General features: G+C 30.5%; 1 protein-coding gene and 1 long non-coding RNA gene across 2 annotated transcripts; both read right to left on the reverse strand.

The window, feature by feature from the left end:
• Positions 1–1,405: 1,405 nt before the first annotated feature.
• Positions 1,406–2,816, reverse strand: LOC107955346 (metacaspase-9). Its single transcript, XM_016891097.2, has 2 exons — positions 2,433–2,816; positions 1,406–2,338 (listed from the first exon to the last, which is right to left on the reverse strand). The coding sequence occupies exons 1-2, from the start codon at positions 2,782–2,784 to the stop codon at positions 1,662–1,664; spliced, it is 1,029 nt and encodes a 342-aa protein (XP_016746586.2). The 5' UTR covers positions 2,785–2,816; the 3' UTR covers positions 1,406–1,661.
• An 8,510-nt stretch (positions 2,817–11,326) lies between these two features.
• LOC107956858 (uncharacterized) lies at positions 11,327–12,485 on the reverse strand. Its single transcript, XR_001700289.2, has 2 exons — positions 11,742–12,485; positions 11,327–11,646 (listed from the first exon to the last, which is right to left on the reverse strand). It is a non-coding gene; the product is annotated as an uncharacterized lncRNA (long non-coding RNA).
• Positions 12,486–23,580: the final 11,095 nt, after the last annotated feature.

The raw sequence follows: 23,580 nt of genomic DNA on the forward strand, positions 1-23,580 counted from the left end.
ATGTCAGCATGTTCTACATGCTCACCATTCTGATTCTGTACATACATGCCTTGACACAATGCATGGTGTTTAGATAATGTTAAAGGAGGAAGATTTTGTATTAGCAGTTTAATGATCTGCGTAATTCAATGGCTTGATCACATATAGTTGATTTGATAATTTAACTGCATATTACTAAGCCATTGTTGTCGGGCAACCCGGGGTGGCGAGTCATTATTGCTGGGCAACCCTTGATGATTTAACTGGTGTGTTTTTGGATGGAAGAGTTTTAGGGAACTCTATTTTGGTGTGTAGAGGAGTTGGGTAGGACATTTTCTAAAAAAACTCTGCGTTATGATTTTCTGAAATATCGTATTGCATAATCATACATACTCAATTCTGTTTGATTAATTGTGATGAAATTTTCTGTGATTTTCTTATTTGTTTATTGTATTTTATGTAATCTTAACTTGAGTTTTAATTATATACTGAACTTAATAGCTCAACCATTTGTTTTTTTTTTTCTGACATTTCAAACTTTTGCTTTATATAATTCATGGCACTTTTATACTTTCTCTATTATATTATTTTTTCCTACTTTCTCTATTATATTATTTTTTCCCTGTAAATAGATATTATTAGGTTAAGACGAGGGGAGACCTAGACCTAGCCGTTCTTAGTTTTATTTTATTTTATTTATTTTATGGCTTTTTAAACTCTCCATCTAATCAAGGTTTTATCAAAATAAATTTGTGAGACTTAATTTGTGCTTTAATTTTTCTTTGTTCTTTGGTATTCAAGCATCTTTTGTTTTAATTACAACTTCTTAGGTTTATTGAATGTTCAGTTGGTATTTGATAGCTTAAAATGATTGTTTTGTCAATTAGAATTATTAAATCTGTAATTGTTTAATTCATTTCAATACTAGTCACAAACTGCATAATTCGTTTATGTCGTAGTTTATATTTATGTGGTGTGAATGTGTGATATAGCTAAAATGAATCTCGCTAGGATAGAATTTGGACTCTCTCGTTCTTAATGCTATCAGTAAGTTAAATCTAGGCGTTGAGTTACAAGGTTATTTACCGATTAGGAAATAATTTTAAACGAGTTTTCTCTTGGTTACTGAACAATGAGAGATTGGTTGCCTGACACTAAGTCAATAACTAGAACTAATTTATTAAAGGTATTGAAGTTATTTTTGCATTGATGATTGAATCTTTAAACCAAATGAAAATTTTACTTCTAGCTAGAGTTTCTTCTCATTAATTTTCTTTTATAATTAATTTTTACTTTGTTTTAATTTTAATTTTTAATTTTAAACACTTTTTATATTTTTCATGTAAATTTTTGTTTTTATAAATCTCTACATCCTTTCATTACTTCAATACAACACCAAAAGAACCAAATGTCAAACACTGATGCTTATAAATAAAATTCTTGCGAGAGAGGCCGTTTATTTTATCATAAAATTATACATGAAATAGCCATACATGGCGATTACATAAGCTTGAAGGCCTTAAAACACACAGACATACGATAGTAATAAGCAAACACACACACAGACGCAGTAATGAAGGCTAACTTCAACGTCGTAGTAGTGCACACCAATTGAGCACATTATTATTTGGTTTAGAGTTTTGACCTCTAGTGATCGAAAACCCTGGTTCAAAGCCGGCAGCTTACGCACCCGTAGTGGTGTTCGGTTGGTGGCCAAGAAAAGCTGCATCAGCATTCTCATCACTGCAATAAAGGCAAGAGTGCTGCTGTCCAATTCCTAGCTTTATTATTTCATTCCTAGCCTTCACCACAAGCTGTCTATTGGTTAATGCATCATTGCTCTCCTTGATTACCTTCAGAATTGAATAGGTAAAGGCCCCAAACGCCTTTCCTTCGGTTTTGTCACTCGCTCGCAGATCAAAAGATAACTCATTGGCTTGGCACCCACTTAACAGAATTCCCTCATCCTCCGTCAGTGACCTCAAATTCAAAATATCACGTTCATAATGGGGTAGGAATTTGAGACTCACATTGTTCCCAAAAATTGTGGTCAAAAGAGAGCCAACACCCGTCATATTATCTGTTCCAGTGTTGATGGCATTGTCAACTGCTGTTATGTCCAAGAAGCTTTGTGTCCCGCTCATGACGTTGGCTGCTGTTAGTAGGCACTGGTATAATGTTTCAATGGAAATGCCCCTAGTCTTGTAATCAACAGGTGGTGCTATACCCCTTAGAGTACTATGGGGTCCAATTTGTTCTTTACTTTTATCAATCAGACCACCACTGTGGCAGGAATCCGAAACGATTGTGAAGCTTGATCCACTTGGTAGTTGCTGAATCAATTGCCCCAAGTCCACGTCTGCACAACCATCGCAACCACCATATGATATAAATAATAGTTTTCTTAGATTGAGAGTATTTTAATAATTTAATTTACCGAGTTGATTACGTACCAAAAATGAGATTGAGATCACAAGGCACAATTGCTTCACCCTTCCTGGAAGGCTGGTGGTGGTCAATGACGTCCACAACTCCATGTCCACTAAAGTGGAAAAGCAGGGCATCTCCTTCTTTAGTCGCGACCACCATCTTCTTGAGTGCAGCCATAATGTTTGCACGTGTAGGCTTATACGTGGACTCTGGTTCATCAGTTAGGAGCTCAACATTTTCGGAATCAAAGCCAAACCGGCTCACGATCATTTCTCTCATGGCTTTTGCATCGTTTACGCATCCGCTCAACTCGTTGATGGTGTTGGGGTAGTTGCATCCGACCAGAACGGCTCTCTTCTTGCATTCGGTGCTCATCTTGCTTCTATTTTGGGTCGCTTGTCTTGTCTTGTGCTTCGGACGTTGCACTAAACACCTATATATATACACACATACACACTGTAATTTACACCATGCTCACTGACCATACTCTGGTAGGTACAACTGTTTTATTTTATTTTTTGTTTAGAAAAAAAAGTTTTTTTATAAAAATAACTTAAAAATAATTAATTACTTAAATGACCTATTTTTTAATAAAATATAAAAATAACTCAAAATCTATAGTAAAAATTGATGGAACCAAATTGTTTGATGACACTAACATGCCACGTCAACAATCTGTATTAAAAAATTAATTTTTTAGTGGAGCTATAAAAAATAGCACTACTTGTATAAATATTAGAGAAATACTTTAAGTAATTTTACTTTTTTTTTTAACACTAACTTGTTATGCCTATTGAACAGCCTAAATTTTTATTTGTTGATCATTTGTTATTTTTTCTGATCCTTTGTACTTTTTCATTATTATTTTTTTTTGCTTTTCTTTTTAAGTTTTTTATTTGTTTACCTTTTTAAGTTTTTTTATTTGTCTTGCATATATTTTTATTTGTTTATTATTGGTTTTATAAAATTTGAAAAGTATATTTTAACTGTTTTATAATATTATTTTTTAAAATTTTAAATATATATTTTTAAATTTAAATATTATATTTTATATTTTAAATATTATTTTTAATATTATAAAATATTTAAAATAAATTATTTTTAAAGATATAACCTTTCAAATTTATTATTTGTTTTATAATATTTTAAATGTATATTTTAAAATTTTTAAATATATATATATATTTTAATTTTAAATATAATTTTTTAAAATTATGATTTATTAAATTATTTTTAAAGATATTCAAACCGCTTTTTTTAAATTCTATTTAAAATTTTAAAAAATAATATGTTTTTAGAATGACTCCACCACTTTATTACAAGAGTAATTTTTTTAAAATATGTTTTTTTAATATTTAATGTTTTATTTTGAATGGCTCCACCTCTTGGTTCTCTAGCATATATAAAATGGTGACATTGTTGTGTTTTTAGTTTACGTTCTTTTTTATGGTGAAATTGTAGAAGGTGATATTAGTTGTATATTTCAAGGTCGGCAAAGAGTAAGCTTGCGATTCAAAAAAAATGTGAAACTGACAGAAATAAAAAAGGAAGATCAGTGCAAAAATAGCTATCCGTTGTGGAAAGACAATATCCAGATTATTTTTCAAGTTTCCACTCTCTACAAATCTGTTCAAATTTTTTGAAATGCAATTGTTAGATGATGATGATGACTTGGGCACTATGATGGAAATATGGTGGTCGACTAGGAGTGAGAACCCCCAATTAGTTGAGTTATTTGCTGAGTTAGCAAACTTAGAGCCTGTTGAGAATGTTAGTCCAATAAGTCAACATCGCGAATTTGACTTTGATCTTAATGTCTAATGGACAGACCAGTTAGAATATGGAGGGACATCGCAGATACCCGAAAATCCAAATTATGGTGGGAGTTCGTATAACAACCCTACCCCCCGGTCCTCGTCTACAAATACATCTGGAGGTGATAATAAGCACAGAGCCAGATGTCAGAGAAATGACCAATAATGGTGAAGATTTTGATCAGGACGTTGAAGATTTTAGTGACCACGATGTTGATGAGGTTCCAGACAATATCGATGATAAAGGCCCGGAGGAGGTTGAAAATGTTCACTGCCCTTTATTCAGTAACTCGAGTCGTGATATTATTTTACGAAATGAACCTAGGGGCAACATGTTGAACGTAAATCTAGATGCAGCGCATGCATCTGAATTCCCTGAGTACGCCAATATAGTACCTACTCATAGATTGGCGTCAAACAGTACAACATGAAGTTGTCGATTAATTACAAGGTTGCCAAGTCTACATCGACATTATATATTGAGGAATGTTGGAGAGTCGGCGATGGGTGTGGTTGACGGGTTCGGGCTGCATTTATACAGAGGACTCGACAATGGCAAATACAAAAATTAGAAGGGCATCATACATGCACTGTCGCACGTATGTTTCAAAACCACCGGAAATTAGATGTCAAAAGTATTTGCAACTGCATCATGCCACTAGTGAAAGATAGCCTAATCATTCTTGTGTCGACATATCAAATGGATCGACATATCAAGAGGATTGGTAGTTAGATCGAATGTGGCCTAAGGCGGGGTAGAGTACATGTTATCACCAAACATATCAAATGATATCGGTGGTTGCTCTTGGTGATATGAACTCAAACCGCCCATATCCAGGTGATATGAACTACTCTATGACTCATCACAAAAAGCGTCAACCCATTATTTCGATGTGTTCAAAGGTTGGTCCTCCGAGTCGGGCTCTGCCATATGCTAATCCTCTAACTCCCCCATAGGTTGACTTCCACGTCTGTAGCCGTGATCCGGTACTATCATAAGTTGCTCACCATATAAATAAACGCGCTATCGAGTCATGTACCACTGTATGTATTAAGTTGGGGGATTGAAGTCAAACATGCAGAAGTGTATCTCAGGCAATCTGTTGTACCGGGCATTCCATAATGCTACATAACATTGATGTCCCACGCTCCAATCTGTTGTATGTTTCCCCCTCATGGTCTTATCGTGGACATAAGCAAATTGTTGTGGCTCGACCGGCACAAATTGTCTACACCCAAATTGTCACAGAACTCGATCGGCGTTGTACCACTCAACAGTTGAGAAGTTGAACACCGGCGTGTCAATACACTACACATGGGCTTTGGTGTGAACCCACTGAGGAATAAGGGTTGCAATGTTCGATGCAGAATACGGCATCCAAAAAAACTGCACAATATAACATAATGAGTAAAGTCACATCACATACTGCAATTGGATAAGTTAAATCAACGTTACTTAAATCATATTAATATATATTACTTTCTCTCCAGCGGACGCTTCTATCATTTGGCGGTAAATTATTAATGTTTGGCTCACACCAATTTTCAAAGACATGGCCCATCTGAAACAAAAACAAATACGTTAACAGTTAAACTTGGGAAAATATTATCCACACTTATGAGTCGTTAAATGTTAAGTATAATTTTGTTTTTACCTATTTATAAGTGGCCACGAGTATGGTTGGTGCCTAATAGCCGCTAGAAACGGCATCTTGTATAGAGCCTAGAACTGTAGCAAATCCAAACAACCAACCATGTTACTAACCCCATGTTTTGTTGCTCGACAAAGCTCATGGTACAATATGGCTAACACTGTCGATCCTCAGCTATAACTACCAGAACAACAGAAATCCTCCAATAAAGGCAAGTGCTTTAAGTGGACCCTATTAGACGTGTTGTTCGGCATAATTACCCTCCGATCAGCTGCACAATATAGGCTCAGCAGCACACATCACCTCGTGCTTAGTGGCAATACTCGATAACTCCTTAAAATTTGCTCTCAACCATGCCAATGTCAAGCATGTGAAATTCTGTTCCCCATCACTAGGGGACCGTCCAAGCAATTTGTAGCATAGTACTGAAGGTTTCAACACTTTGCTTCTGCCCGTGACCACAGCACCGTCAACTCGTAACCCAAGTTGCATAGTGATTTCTTTCAATGTGATAGTGCACCCCCTGCACAGCATAATGAAGGTGTGGGTCTTCGTACACCACCACTCAACCAAGGGGGATATTAAGTTCGCCCTCAAGTCAAATCTTTGGATCAATGCAACGTCCCCAAATATCGCCAACTTTAAGTATGGCATGATCCGCTCGTCCGAATCGTACTTGGAAAAATAAAACCGCGACCTCAAAACCTGATACCCATCCTGTATGGTAAAATTTTTATAAAAATATGATAAATCAATTATCTATATAATTTAAACATAAAATTATATATTGAAGAGTAAACTTGAAAGGTTGAGAAAACAAAAACATCACACTTATACTATACCAACGTAGCCATTCTAAGTATTTTTTATTTAAGTTAAATTAAATGAGTAATAAAATATTAATAATAGAATGAAGATTTATCATAAAATATTAATAATAACACGTAGGGATCAAATGTGATTATTATGTTTTAAACATAGTTAAGCATGAAAACAAAGGGCAACCATATAACTACAAAAAGTATATAAAAAAATAATGTCCTAAAAAACATAGGTGGTATGGGTAAATATAAAAATAAAAAAAGACTTATTTTTATTGAATCGATATCTATAATAATACATAAAGTTTTACATATAATATAAATTAGGCATATTCAAACTCGAAAATTTATCTTACATACGAGAACTTTTATAAAAAAAATATATATTCACTCGTTAAAGACAAATGTAACTTTTTTGTACCTCACAAATGGAACCAAACACAGTAATAATGCAAAATTAAGTAGAAAGGTCGTCATATTAAAAAAAATAATATATAAATTTATGAATGTGTCATAAATTAAAAAAAATTTATAGCTAACACGTAAAGATCAATTTCATGCAAAAAGAAGTTAAAAAGGAATAATAACAACTAAATAGAGATCAATTTTATGCAATCAAAATGATTTTTTATTTAATTTATAATTAATTTTACTGCTTCGTTGATACTCGATAAAGTGTGATCTATATTTGCTCCAAAAAATATTTTGACATCTGCATAATTTAAAAAAGTTTACATAAAATAAATATAATTAATTACTATATTATAAAATATAAAAATACAAAATAAAAACTATAAATAACCTAATTTTTCTTTTCTTTTCTTCCTTCCTTCTACAAAATATTTGACGGGAGACCAAACTCCACCTTCTTAAATAGGATGTTCTTCTTCTCTTCTTTTTTTTTAATTAACAATTAGGCTAATGACTAATCATATCGCTGATGTCACTGATATGATGTGACCAGTTATAATATATATTTAAATCTTTTAATATATTTTTTAATACACATAAATTTTCTAATATATATTTTTAATCATTTTTTAAACAAATAAATCATTTTTTATCTTTTCAATCAATTCAATTTTCACTTTTTTAAATAAAATATTATTTTTAATTTTAAATAAAATTTTAAAAAAACATTTGAATATCTTTAAAAATAATTTTTAAAAAATCATAATTTTAAAATATAATTTTAAAAAATTATATTTTAAATTAAAAATATATATTTTAAAATTTTAAAATATACATTTAAAATATTATAAAAGAAATAATAAATTTGAAATCTTTAAAAATAATATATTTTAAATATGTTATAATATTAAAAAAATAATATTATAAAACAATTCAAATATATATTTCAAATTTTATAAAACCAATAATAAATAAATAAATAAAGGGAAAATAAAAAAAAACTTAAAAAGAAAAACAAAAAAATGAAGAAAAAAGACAAAGAATCAGAAAAAGTAACTAATGAAAAAAAAATTTAGGTTGTTTCAATAGGACTTCGAATCTAGTGGTGCTAATTTATTTGGTTCTACCAGAAAAAGGTAAAATTATTTAAAACCCTTATACTTTTAAAAATTATAGTATTTTCTTAATATTTATATAAGTAATGCTATTCTATATAGCTCCACAAAATTAATTTTTTAATATAGATTGCTGACGTGGCATGTTGGTAGTGCCAAACACTTCGACTCTACCAACTTTTATTGTAATTCTTTTATTATTTTTATATTTTATAAAAAATAAATTATTTAAATAATTATTTATTTTTTAGTTTATTTTTATAAAAAAGCCTAAAAAAAAAGATGTCAAATCCATGTGTATATATATTATACACACATGCAATTTGATATATTTGGCCTCTAATAACAAATCAACATATGGAGTGGATGATTAATCGGAATTGGGGTGAGGACAGGTGTTGTAATGGACAAAGCGTATAAGACAAGGTGGTTTCCGACTGAAGCAAGAAAGCTCTAGCAAAAGGCAGCTAGTTATTCCTTGTTCACACAAAGAAGATAAATGATAGAAAATATAGGGTGGTGGTAGTAGATAAATTATTACAACAGTGATATGATCTGCTTCGCATTAGTCCACCGCCTCATCTTTATGTTTTTATCTTGGTTGTGAATCACGTTGGCCATTGTCTGCAAATACTGTCTGTCCTACTATCGTGCTTCTGATTTTCTCTATCTTTTGGGTCTATTTGAATCAGGCTGAAGTTAGAAAATTATTTTTGAAGTATAAAAGTTGATAATTATATTAGTTTATTTCTTTATAATTCTTTTTAGTTTTTAGAGATAATAAATCAAAATTTTATAGACTTTAGAGAGGTTTAAATGATAGTTTTTTTTTTAATTTTAGGAGGTCTAAAAGAGTAATTTTCTTTTTAAATGAGTCACGACCCCTGCGTACTTTGGTCACCGTCTGTGAAGACTAGATTCATTCAAATGAGATTAAAAACAGCTGTGGCGGTGAGATTAATTACTATAACAGTAAAATTAGTTATTACAGTAATGAGATTAAAATAAGTTGTGAGATACGTGTTAGGATTCGAACACAACAATGGCAATAAGATAAATTATAGATTTATAGTAAAAAGGAAAAATGACCATTATAGACATTAAACTAAAATTAAACTAAAGAAGTTTACACCATTCCGTATATTTTTGTACGATTAATATTTTAACGATAAAAACACCATATTCCATATTTTATTTATATAAATAATGCATGTCAAATTTCACATAAATTAAAAAAAATAACTTTTTTTATGTAAAAATACTTTTAATCGTTGAATGAATGTTAATATATACAATATTTTAGATTGATATGATAAGAATATCGAATCAATTTGAGAATTTACATGCATGAGAAGTACAATAATATCAATAAATTTATTGTTAAATTAAAAATCATACAAAAATATATGAAAGGGTGTAAAATACTTTAGTTTCACACTAGTAGAAGCGAATCTTTTTTTTAATATATAAAATTAACTATATAACTTAAATTTATGTATTTAACAATATTTAAAAATATATTTTTTTATACATCTGTAAATAAAATATTAAATATTATTTGAAAGTAATGAAATAAAAATATTATAAATAATTAAAAAATTATTAAAAAATTTATTTGTAATAATCAAACTCTTAAAAAATATTATCTATCACTTATAATCGAATTAAATTAACCATTCTTTCAAAATAAGAGTGAAAATTACTATAAAAAAATTAAGATTTACGTATAAAAGATAATCATAAAGTGCATAGGGTTTTATTTTTTAAAAATAATATTGTTTTTAAAATAGTAAAGGATGTAGATACCTTTATAAATTTGCACCTTTTATTTTATACTTTAGTCATTTCTTAATTTCATTTAGTGATTTATTGTGCACAGGGGATATACAGGCTTTTTATAATTTATAAAATTTTAAAATAATATAGTAAAATTGTACTTTAGCCTCTCAAAGATAATAAGAATTTAATTTAACCCTTTAAAAATTATGAAGATACAGGTTATTAAAATGATAAAATTGCATTTTGATTATCGTAAAAATATACAATTTAATTCCGAACCCAAAAGAATTTTAAGCTCTGCCAATTAATTAACTATATTAAATTCGATAAAAAATTTAAACTTCACAAGAAGAATTGAAAAAAATACATGTTTTATTTAATAATAATACTTTTAAATGGGTTGAATTTGGTGGAATAGGCAAGAGTTAAGGTGTCGATAAAATAATATATTTAGTAGATTACATGCAGAAGTCGGTCATATCAGAGTAGCAAGCTTGCTAACACAGCTGCAGCATAAGCTATTAACTGCTTAATCACCATTTTATTTACAACACTCATAGATGAAGAAGAAGATTCTATATTTAATTTCTGCATTTGCATTTCCTTGATGGGGTTTTTATACCAACTTTCAAGGAGAATAAAACAAAATAATAATAACTTTTTAGTTTATTTAATGGCATAATTGGATAAGGGTGTTTTTTTTTTTGGGGGGTAGATTTTGCAACGATAAATACAGGTAGGTAGGCACATTTTTGTTATGTTGAATAACTAATTATATGGTATAAAATATTTGGCTCGTGGTACATTTTTAATTTATTTAAAATATAACGTGCATGATTTGTAAGAATAAAATATGAAATATGATGATAGGATTATTAAAATATTAATTATATAAAGAATTACAGAAGTATATAAAACCACTTTCATTTTGTAAGTATTTTGGTAAGGGAACAATGGAAAGAGCTCTGGCGATGAAGTGATTAAGAGCTACGAAAGCATGTCTGGACAAGAGTTTCTTATAATTTTCTGCCTTTGCTAAGTAATCTAAAGTATCTAAGACTAAGGTAGGAGGCCCTCTGCTCGATCTGTAAGAAGGAAGACGAAACGGTGGATTACCATCTCTTCCGAGACTATGCTTTTATGAAACAAGTGCTTCAGAAGATAAGAATGGTACCCTCGCACACAAACACTAATCAAGGATGGAAAAATTGGTTAGTGTATGTTTTCGGAAACTGTAACAGTTTGGAAAGCATAAACACAGCCATTGCATATTGGGCCATTTGGCATAATAGGAGCAAGTTATATCATGAAGGTAACAGAGAGAGTATGTGAAGTTGTCAGTTTCATTAAGGCATACATTCCCGATTTAAAACATTTAGAGGAAATCTCAGTGCTCCGAAATAATATCGAAGAAATACAGTGGGAACCTCCAAAGGGAGATCAACTAAAAGTTAATTTTGATGCCTCTTTCCAACCGCAGACTCACAAATCTGTTTTAGGATTGGTTATGGGCTCATGCATTTACCCGATTGAAAATGTCCAAGACCCAACAACAGAAGAAGCACATGCATGTTTACAAGCAGTTATCTTTGCGGAAGAAATGGGCTTTAGCGATGTTTGTAATGAAGGCGATGCACTCACAGTCCTGAAAAGAATTGAAAAATCGGAGATTGATAGATCAGTTATAGGCAACACTATTATTGAGATTACGGATAGAGCAACCAGGTTTCAGATTTTTACCTCTCGAAATGTCCCGCGAGCAACACACGAAATGGCAGCTTGGGGACGACGGTGTGAAAGGCCGAACTACTGGGTAGAAGACGTTCCACTGGATATTGAGGCCATCGTCACAAAGGAGCAACGATGGTAAGAGAATATTTTTTTTCATTCTGAGTCCGGAGTGCTTGTTTTCAGTTTTGAAAACTCCGAGGAGCTCAGAAATCTCCGGAGTTGGGACGAAAGGAGAGACATTTGTGAAGCGGGTGAGGGTTTTCAACTCCCACAGAGGAATTCCTCCGGTGCGTCGGAAGCGGATGATTTTGCAGGGAAGATTGAAGGACTTGGGTTTTTTGTTTGCGTTTTGTTTAGAAGTTTTTTTGTTGTTTTTAGGTTTTTCAGTTTAGTGCTTTTAAGTTTTTTTCAGTCTTTTTAGGGATACCCGAGGCACTACCCAGCAGCAGCAATAAGCTTCTGCCAGCTGGCTGGTGGGCTGAAACGTTGCAGGTTTAGGATTGTGTTCCAACTTCCATCCCTTAATCTTCCATTTTAATGCATCAGTTGATGTTAAAAAAATATAATTACCCACAAAACGATATGATAAAACTGTCACCTTGGATTATCCACGACTCAAATATGTAAATTACCACACTAGATTGCCAAGTAACGATAGTTTCCAAATAAGAACCTGACCTTGCCAACTAACTCGGTTCGACAGCTAATAAAATAATTAAATTTCAATTTCAATATTCAATTTGATTCATGTTTATTCATTTTAATTTTCATCCTCACTTACCAATTCAATTCATAACTTATATATATCAACAAAATTTCACATATAAAGTAAGTCATAAAATTTTTTATTCTATTTAATTTAGTTTTTATTTTGATATTCAATTCAAATCATATCAATTCAGCTCAATCAATCATAAAAAATTCACCTCCAATTCCATATAATGCAGATGATATAAATATGCAACAATTAAATGATTCTCAAATCATAGAATTATAAATCGAAAATTTTGATCTACTCATCAATAGCCTTGGATTTTCATTTTTCTCTCGATGAATCTAGGTCGACATTAATTATGGATTAACATAAACACATAACACTATCAATAAACAACCAATTCACAATCAACTGTCAATTTATACAAAATTTCTAATTTATTCAATTTAGTCCCTAAAACCGAGACTAACATAACTTTCAATTTAAATCTCCAAAGAGACCTCCTATTTATTATTTATATAGCCAATTTTACATTTAATTCAGTTTAGTCCTTATCATCTGAAACTATCAATTAGCTTTAGAATTTAGTCCTTTTTCATATCTAAGCTTAAAATCTATCAATTTAACACCTAAAGCTTTCAATTCTCAACAATCGCCTCTTTCAAAACTTTAACAGCTTCACAAATTAGTACATGAGCTAGCTAAATTAGGGACTTACTTGAATTTTGAAGTTAAAAGGGATTGAACCTACGAAAATGGCTTCTTCATCTTGTTTCTATCTTTGGTTCGGTTGGGGAAGAAGGGTTTCTCTTTCTTCCCACCAAATTTCACACCCATATATATAATTAACTTAGTTAATTAGGTAACTAACCTTAAATTAATATATAATACTTAGTTTAATGATAATATGCTTATGCCGTCCACAACCTAACGTTTAAACATGGTATATTTGCTATTTTGAACCTTGAGTTAATTGCAATTTAAGTCCTCAATTTATTTCTTAATTAAAAATCTATAGCGATTAGACTTTTATAATTTAGTCCCTTGACCTTAATTAAACACAATTTTAGCTAAATTACTTATCCAAATTTCAATTCACCTATATAAAAATATTTACAATCTCGGTTTATGAAAACAAAATCTCGGAACCATCTTTTCTATCATCATTAAATATTGAACCGTTACATCAACAACTTTTAGAAAGGCTTGAAATACATGAGCTTCAAATACATTTAAAAGATAAGGATGAGGATAAAGTTTACTTTAAATCAATCTCTTCTCTCATTCGGTCAAGAAAAAAAAATCATCCATCAATAATAAAGTTAATCTAAGCAAAAGCTAGAACCAAAATTATCCAAGTAAAAAATGTTAACAAACTCACTGCATTTTAACTATCCCAACACATTGTTTTAAGTGCTGTCTTAAACTTGTTTCAAGTTTTATTCAAACAAAGAACGAAATGTGTTATCTAAAGTGTCGTACTAATTTATTATTTCAAGTGTTGTTTGAACAAAGAATCAAACAATGGCATCCCATATAGTTAACCATCATAAAAATACATGTTAAATAATATTTAATTTAAATAATTAATGATTTTTTTTAAAAAAAAAAGAATGGTAGTTCCTTTCTAATTTAATAAAATAATTTTTGAAGAGATGATTTTTTGTCAAGTATTCTTTTAGATATTTTTATATATTTAAATATTAATTACTAATTTATGTAAATGGTTTTTAAATCCTTTTGTAACTTCATAAAATGAGCAGAATGGAAGGGAGGGTTGTTTTGGCAAAATCAGTGCTTGCTTCCCTTCCTACGAACACTATACAAACGACACTACTCTTGACGATAAGCTTTATGGGGGGTTTTGTATGGGATTTGACTTTACATTATAATCGAATTCATCTTATGTTCACCAACCAATGTAGGTGCGTGGAATGGTATTTCGTGCTATGAGGTACTGGAATCTCGTCCTATTAGCTAAATTAGGATGGAGATTAATGGTCGAAGCGGATGCATTATGGCCGAGGGTTGTTCATGCAAAGTATCTTCCATTTGGGAACTTTTTGGAGGCTATTAAACCTCTAAACTGTTCGCATACATGGAGAAGTATGTTGGCTGGCATAGAGGTGCTTAACAAGGGTCTTCCGTGCCTAATAGGGAATGGATTTATAGTGAGGTTTTAAAAAAATGGTTTGTTAATTTTTAGTGCAGTTTTGACCTCAAAAGTAAGATGTTTTTCATTGCTTCTGTGGTGAAAGCAGTTTTGGAACCCAAACGTAATAAAGAACAAGCTTTAAGTCGACCTCTAGATTGTATTTTGGAAGAGATCATAAGTCTTCTCCTGTTTCCGGTGGCAAATATGGCTGGCGTGGAGAGATAGAATTTTGTCAAATGAGAATCGCAAGAAGAGATTGATCAAAGATTGTTATGGTCATATTGGAGACAGTACTTCGCATATATTGAGGGGCTATTAAGCAGCAAAGGAACTTTGGTTGCAGTTTTTAGGAAGGGGTAATGATTCTGGATTTTCTTTTTTGCCAATCGCTGAATGGTGGGTTTTGTGATGGGAGACTGGTGTTGGCCTGTTGCTTGAATTGCAAAAGGGATGTGTGTTTGTCTTCAACATTCCTACAAGACTCCAATAGAAAGGATTATGGAAAATCTGAGTTTCGTGGAAATCTTCAAGTAGATGAACATCATGTACATAATATCTCTAAAATATGTATGATACATGACCCAAAATCAAGATTTATTTGAATAATATTACGAGTATAATATAAGAAAAATAATTAAAACGCAACATAAATACGCAAACATGTCAAAATCTATACAAAATATTATTAACCTATCAAGTTCTATAAAAATATACAATAGCTTAAATAAAATTAAGACATTAAAACCAAACATGAGCATCACATAAATACACAAATTTTCTTTTTTATCTATAAGTACATGTGTTCAACGTTCATATGAACTTTTAAGAATCTTCTGAATACATAAAATTTCACCTAAAATAAAATTAAACCTTACTCATGTCTAAATAAAACCAATTTCCAACAATCACACCCATGTCTAAACAACCAAATACTACACAAGGGGTTAAAGAGGATTACCAAATATCTTGTTTGATGAAGAGCCAAGATAACTGAAACCAAGAATTACATCAAACAGACTTCCAAAAGCATATCAATAAACAGTGAACAAGAGAACCTGACTTCAAAAGTCAAACAAGGATGAAGCTTTGAACCTATTTTAAGCTCCAACTTTTCATTTTTATTTAAATATTCATGTCAGACGTGTATTTCGACATGGATATAGAGATACTATCCTCTAAATATATAAAAGCACATGAAAAATTTGAATATATCCATGTCGAGCACATATTCGTGTATGACAATGTAATGACCCAAAATTCGCGGGTATCGTAAAAGTGCAATATCGGGCTTCCGTCTTAATAAATCGAGTTAAAAAAATAATTATTAGAAATATTTATAAGTGTAGTGATGTGTTTAATTACGTTTAAATTAGGTGAATTTAGCTTAATTTAGAGTAATTAGTGAAAAGGACTAAATTGAATAAGATGTAAAGTTTAATTATAAAGTAAAAGAAAATAAAAGGGACTAAACAGACAAAAAAGCCAATGGCTTAAGATGAGGCGGCAATACATGGAAAAATCTTAGGTTTTTTTTATTTATATTATAAAAATATTATTTAATTAAAATATTATAAATTATATTAATTAAAGTTAAGATATTAATAAAGACAATTGTATGATAAATGAATTAAAAAATTGCCAAATGGATAGTGAAGATATTGTACAAATGTATAAAAATATATGTGTACAATTGTAGTATTTATACTTGTTATTAAATAGATATTTATTATTATTATTATTAATTTATTAAATTATAATTTATATTAATTATATTATGAGATCTTAATAGGATGATGAAATATTATATGATGAAATAAAATGAAGACAAGTGGATGGAGATGATTTATTATGTAATAGGCTAATTTTGGCCTGGGCCCCAAAAAATAATAACCGAATAAATAAAGCCAAAGAATACAATCGGTCGAAAATGAGCCAAAAAAGGTCAAATTGAAAGACAATCATTAAATTGTAGCCAAATAAAAAAGATGGAGAAAGCCAAGAAGTTCAAAATTTGTTGACTTGGTAAAAGGCTAAAAATAAGAAGATAAGATTTATTTTATTTTATTTTATTATTAAATTATTTAGGCTATTTTTAGTAAACCCCATGTATATAAATAGGGGTATTTTGTTCTTTGAATGGGGGACTTGGATGAATTACTTTAGGATTCCTACTTCAATTCGGAATTAGATTATTCTCTATTTTTCTATTTCAATTGGAATTGAATTATTTTCTTTTCTCTTTCAATTACGTGAGAATTTTGTCCATTTCATTTCAATTTCTTTGGTTTTTCTAAATTTGTCCAATTGCTTTTAGCCCTTCTGTTTTTTTATTGTTTTGCAATTAAATTTTTATTTCCTCCTTAAAGTTGTGCGTTTTGGAGGGTGGGATTATTTCCCTTGTGGTCCCTCCTTGTTATTTGCATGTTCAAATTGGTCCATTTCTTTTTATTTATTTTTGATTTGCCCCAAAATTTTGTTTTAAGATTTGATTTAATCTTTTTTATTTTCGCTCTTTTATTATAAAATTAACTATTTAATATATTATTGCTATTATTATGTTTATATTTATTTTTATTTTGTTATTCTAATACTAATATTATTTATCTAATTTTTATTTATCTACTTATATTTCTACTATTATTATATTTCTATTTATTATATTTCTATTCCTATTTATATACTAATATTATTTTCATTATTATTTTTCTTATATATGTTTTTTACTCTTGTTATTAACATTTTATTTATTTATTTATATCGTGTTGTTACTTATTTATTTATGTCTTCTTATATGATTTTAAAACTTTTATTATTATTATTATTATTATTTTGTACTTTATAATATTTATTTTAAAATTCATTTGTATAGTACTATTTAATATATTATTTATTTTTATCTTTTTACTTATTTTAAACTTTTATATCTATTACTTGTTTTAAAATTTTTATATTGTTTGTATAGTGATGTTTTAAAATTTTCTTTCTTTCATATTATTCATTTTATTTTATTTTAAAACTTGTTATATTTCATTTGTGTAATTGGCTTGGAATTTCTTTTGAAATTAGCTTTTAATTCATTAGCCTTCGATTATTAATATTAGCATTTGTATAGTATATGATGTGTTGCCATTGCATGTACCCTAATTTGCCATTGTGTTTTCTTATAATTTTTTATCATTCATGTAATATTATTGCCATGTGTTTTTATTTCATGCTCAATACTATGCTTGTATGTTTTTTATTATTACATCAAGTTTTAAATTCCAATTTTCGCTCAATATCGATTGCCTTTTATCCTTAAGTAAACTAAACAAATATATTTTGAGCCGGTTTTATAACCGCTTATTCAAAAATTTCTCAAAAACAAGGCAATATTTCGTGTTTGGAAATTTGAGAAATTGTGCCCAAAGGTGTTGGGTTTCGATTTTCCATTTGACCAAATAACCAAGTATCCTTTTAAAATTTCGTCCATGTTTTGTTAAATTAAAAAACAAGGCAATATTTTGTGTTTGGAAACTAGGAAAATAGTGCCCTAACTGTAACGCCCCAATTTTCGGGAATTCTGTGAATGTTGGTATAGGTTTAATTATGTTAGTGGGCCTCTAGAAGGCCCAAGCTTAAGATAGAACCCGTCAATTTTAGTTAATTTTTGTTCCATAAGAAAAAGGGGGTGAAATTATGAAATAGAACCTATGTGAAAATGTTTGGAAATGCTATAAGCTAAATTGAAGTGGCCAAATAAATAGGAGTGCAAAATAGGAGGATTTGCATGACAAACCTCCCATTTTACATGAAGTGGCCAACCATCATGTTGTTGTAGACAATATGAGCACTTGATATCCATAATTCATGGTACAAATTGATAATGGGTTAGGTAAATGTTCCATGATAACGGATTAGGTAAATATTCCATGATAATGGGTTAGGTAAATGTTCCATGATAATGGTTTAGGTAAATGTTCCATGATGGGCATTTCATATCTTTTGTATTAAAGAATTAAATGGATGAAATATGAAATTTTATTAAAAGAAAAAGGGGTGAAAAGAACAAAGTTTTGTCCATCTTTGTTCATCATAGCTGAAAGTTAGAGAAGAGAAAGGAGAGGAGAAAGCTCTTGAATGTTTGGTCACTTGGGGAAGAAAATTGAAGGTAAGTTCACGGTAGTTTGCTTCTATCTTGATGTTCATGAGTTCTTCTTGATTCTACCTTAACTCTTGAAGCATATTTTGGTTTTTAGTTGTGTTGTGAGCATTTAGTCATGAATTAAAATGAAGGAAATGGTTGTTGTTTCATCTTCTTTTGATGAAAAATGGAAGATAGGTGAAGTTGAGCCAAACAAATGAGCATGCATGTGCCTTAGATGCTAAGGGGAAAAATCGGCTAACATTTTGTGCTTTAAAATGATGAAATGGAGATTATACTTAAGTAAAATCATAGATATGTGATGATTGATTGGTGATATACATTTTTAAATAACAAGCATGCAAGTTAGGTGTGAAAGAGTGATTTGGTAATAAATCTGCTTGAGACAGCAGCAGTAACGTGACTTTGGAAAATCACCATAAATTGTGAGAGATGAGTTAGAAGCTGCATAAATAATGTAATTAAAGCTTAATGAGTCTAGTTTCAAATCGAATAAACGAGAACATATTTTAAATTCTGTACAATGAGAAATTTGATTCGTAATGAAGAGTGGTCAGATTAGTCAAACAGTGAAACATGGGAAACTTTAAGAAAAATCTGGTATTGATTGGCTAAAGCAAAAATTTTGAAAATTTTATGGATAGAAGATATATGAGTCTATTTTCAGGTAAAATTAACGGCACTTGATTTGGAGTTTCGTAGCTCCAGTTATAAATGATTTAGTGACTGTTGTTCAGGAAGACAGCTTGCAGTGAGATTATGATTATGTGGTAAACATTGACAAAAATTTGTTAATGAGTTGCTTATTGATTTCTTATAAGCTTACTATGATCTGTAGGTGTGGTTGGCCGAATATTGTAAGGGGTTAATACGTAGTTCGTATTTGAATAGTTAGATTAATGTGTTAGTAATCCAATTGTAGGCAGTTCGTGTGTGGATCTCATCAGCATATCGTCGCAAGCAGGTGTGTAACTAACACCCTCTTTCTTAGTCTGGATCGGCAAAAGTCGAAAAGCCGAAAACCAGTATTTTCTAGATTTGCGAGTGTGCGAATGCTCGTGAGGTAAATCGATTAATGTTTTTGGTAAGCTGCAAAATTTGGACTGCAAAGTGCATGATTTCTGTGCCCTCGATATTTTTGGGCTTAATGGGCCAAAATTGGAATGATGGGCCAACGGGCCCAATTCGGTAAGAACCCTCAGTACGTGATTCTGTTAGTACGTGAAAAGTAGGAATATGCATGAAAAACCCTAAAATAGATAAATTACTGAAATACCTTTAAAAGTAGAAAATTTACAGTTTTACCCCTAGTAGATAAATTACCGAAATACCCTTAGGGTTAAATTGACCTAAATGCATGTTTGACTGTTGTTATTTACTGCATGTCATGTTGTTATTATCTGATGCATGGGATTGGGATATCGACGGAGGAAGTACTGAAAGTGGCTTGTCCACGTACTGGAGGCTTTGCCTCAATTTACTGTTAACTGAGCAGCAAGGCTACAACTGTGAAGTGTTGGGCTGGGTGGGTTGAGCTATTCCCCACATGGAGTGTAGGGCTGGTACGGGTGAAGTGTAATGGTTGGTGGGTTGAGTAGTCTCCCCAAATAGGCTTGCATATGTTATTGATGTTGCATGTATTTTGAAATGGGCCTATGGGCCATACTGTTATCTGAATAAGGGGCTAAGGCCCAGTTTATTGTAATCTGAAAAGGGCTCTGGTCCAGTACCACTGTTACTTGAATGGGCTTAGGCCCAATAGGCTTGAGCTGACTTGGGATTTGAATGGGTTTTCCTTACACACTGAGTTTCCCCAAACTCACCCCTTTTATTTTCATCCACGCAGGAAATCCCCAACCATAGTGGGCTTGGAGCTGTGAGGGAATTCGGAGTGGCCACCCGTTCTGAAAGTTTGGTTTTCTTCTGGTGAACTGGACATCCTATTATTTACGTTTAGGTTTGGGTTTTTAAATGTAATAAGGCCGCTTAATTATTTTTGATGGTTTTAATATGTATTACTAAGATATGTATTACTTATTTTAACTGTTGAAATTGGATAGCTTTAGGGCGCATTTTCAAAAAAAAAACAACAATTGATTTCAAAATAACACGACAACAAGCAAAGCTTCCGCAATGAAAATATTTTCTAAAATTAATCACTTTTCCTAAAAATGACTTAATCAAATCGGTTTCCTAGAAATATACATGACGTTAAAGTGTGGCAATGGCGGTGTGCATGTCTAGGATTGGATCCGAAGGGAGCTTGGTACTTAAGTAGTCCGATAAACTCACATTCTCTTTTCCGGTTTCCTACCTGGTGCACAGCTTCCATTCACTTTAACCTGTAATGAAATTATCTTTTAAAACACTAAGTAGGTTTTTCTGGATCAACAATATAAAATGTTTTGAACGCTTCGATGTGGCATGTCGGATCCGGCCATAACGCCTGGGCCGGGTTTAGGGGTGCTACACTAACGTGTTGGGTGTCGATTTTCTGTTTGACCAAATAACCGAATATCCTTTTTAAACTTAAATGCATGAGTTCGGAAAATCAAAAGACAAGCTTTGTTTCGAGAGTTTGAAATGTCGCATCCTAACTTACTAGGTGTGACATTTTATTTTCTTGGAGATGAGAGGGTCTTAGCATCCAACTCAATTTATTCAAGTTTTCTTAGAAAAAAGGATCGTATTCCAAAATCTTTTCAAATTTTTGACATTAAGACATTAATTAATCAATTAGGTACCAACTTTGGGCGTTACGATGGTACTAACCCTTCCTCGTGCGTAACCGACTCCCGAACCCTTTTTCTCGAATTTAGTAGACCCAAAATCATTATTTTAATAAATCAAAATGTTTTATTAAAATGATCAATCTCAAGGTGATTTGATCACACCTCGAAAAAAGATCGGTGGCGACTCCATTTTTGTTTTTAAGTCGACTCCCGTTTTTCAAATTAAAAATGGTATCGACATATTACAAGTGTATAAATAAAATATATACATTTTTAATATTTATATTTAAATTGAAAAATAGATAATTATTTATTATTATTAAGTTAAATATATTTATTAATTAAATAATTAAATTATAATATTTTTGTTTGATAAACAAATTAAATAATGACAATTGTAATAAAATTATTAGTACAAATGTAAAATAAATATATAATTACTTATAATTTAAGTTAAAAGATATTTTTGTTATTAAATAATTATTATATATTATATTATTATAACATAAAGTAAATAAACCAAAAAAAAAGAAGAAGAAGAAAGAAACAGAGGCATTCGAAACAGAGCAGGAAAAAGAAAGAAAGAAAAGAAAAAGGAAAAACTAAGGGTTTAAGGTTTAAAGCTTTGATTGGTAAGTCAATTAAGCCCTTTTTATTTAATTTTGATGATTTAGAAGCTTTAAAACAAAGATTTGTTGAAAATAAGTTGAAGTTTTGGAAGTTTATAGGTTTTTAAGCATGGTTCATGTTGGTCAAATTGTTGAATTAGGGATTTAATTGAATGAATTTCAAGTTAGAATTGATAAATGGATTAAATTGTAAAAGAAACTTAAGTTTTGTGTTGTAGGGACTAAATTGAGAAAAATTAAAAATTAGGGATTTATGCTGAAATTTTAATAGTTAAATTTGAGTTTGGTCAAAATTTGAATAGAAATAAAGTATAAATTGAGTTAGGAAAGTAAGTGAACTTAGTTAGAATCAAAATTGAGAATAAGGAAGAAATTGAATAGAAATTCAATTATTTTTGTAAAATTAGTGCTATAATTAATAGTATAATTATTTAATTTTCGTAGCTAATAAAGAATTTGAGGTATCGGCACAAAAAGAGAAGGAAAAAGTCGTCGAGGAGTAACTACGAAATTCGGGTTTGTATTACTATAATTCAAATTATTTATTTATTCATTAAATGTTAAATGAATCTGTGTATATGATAAGTAAATTATAAGGTAAGTGTTATTGTTGAATTGAATGAAAATTGAGTTGAATGATAAATATGTATTGAAATTGAATTGAATGTGGATTGAAATGAAAAATTATATTGAATTGAGTTGTAATTAAATTGAGAATGAAATTGAAATTGAAAAGCAATATGGAATACCCTATTAACTAGTCGAGCTGAGTCAGATATAATTGGCATGACATAGGATTTAGAAAAGTACGGGATTTATCGGCTTTGCCAATTAGGCACTTTATGTGTCATATTTGAGGCACCTCTTGTGTCGTATCAGGCACCTCGTTTATCGTTTCAGGCACTTATGTGTCGTATACTGATCAGGTACTATGTACCGTTTTAGGCACAATGTGTTGTACTGGTGTGTTTGAGTTGGAATCCATATATCCATCAAAGTTCGGGTTTGTTAATAGGGTAAACAACTGAAATGAAGAAATCTAAAATAAATTGATTGATTATATTATTGAAAATATTGAAAGAAATGAGAAAGTTGAATTATGTATTGAAATTGAGTTTGAAAATGAAAGACGTGAACTTAATGTTCATGTAGTGATTGAAATTGTTACATGTGATATGTGATGGTGATGATCGTTTTATGATTCACTGAACTAGACTACGATCACGACAAAGGCAAGCGCACCTATCGAATGGTAGTATAGTTATTGTAAGTCCAGAATATCGTATCCACAAGGATTAAAAGTACTAGTATTAATTATCTTTCTATTATTTGGCTTAAAATAAAAGGGATTTATTTTAATCTAAAATTAACTAAACTAATTAACTAATGAACGCGACAGAGAGTGAAGAAAATAATCGGATAAACCAATGATAAAGACAATACCCAAGAAAGAATCCACCTAGACTTCACTTA

This window comes from Gossypium hirsutum, chromosome A06 (genome assembly GCF_007990345.1).
Source record: "Gossypium hirsutum isolate 1008001.06 chromosome A06, Gossypium_hirsutum_v2.1, whole genome shotgun sequence".
Lineage (NCBI taxonomy): Eukaryota > Viridiplantae > Streptophyta > Magnoliopsida > Malvales > Malvaceae > Gossypium > Gossypium hirsutum.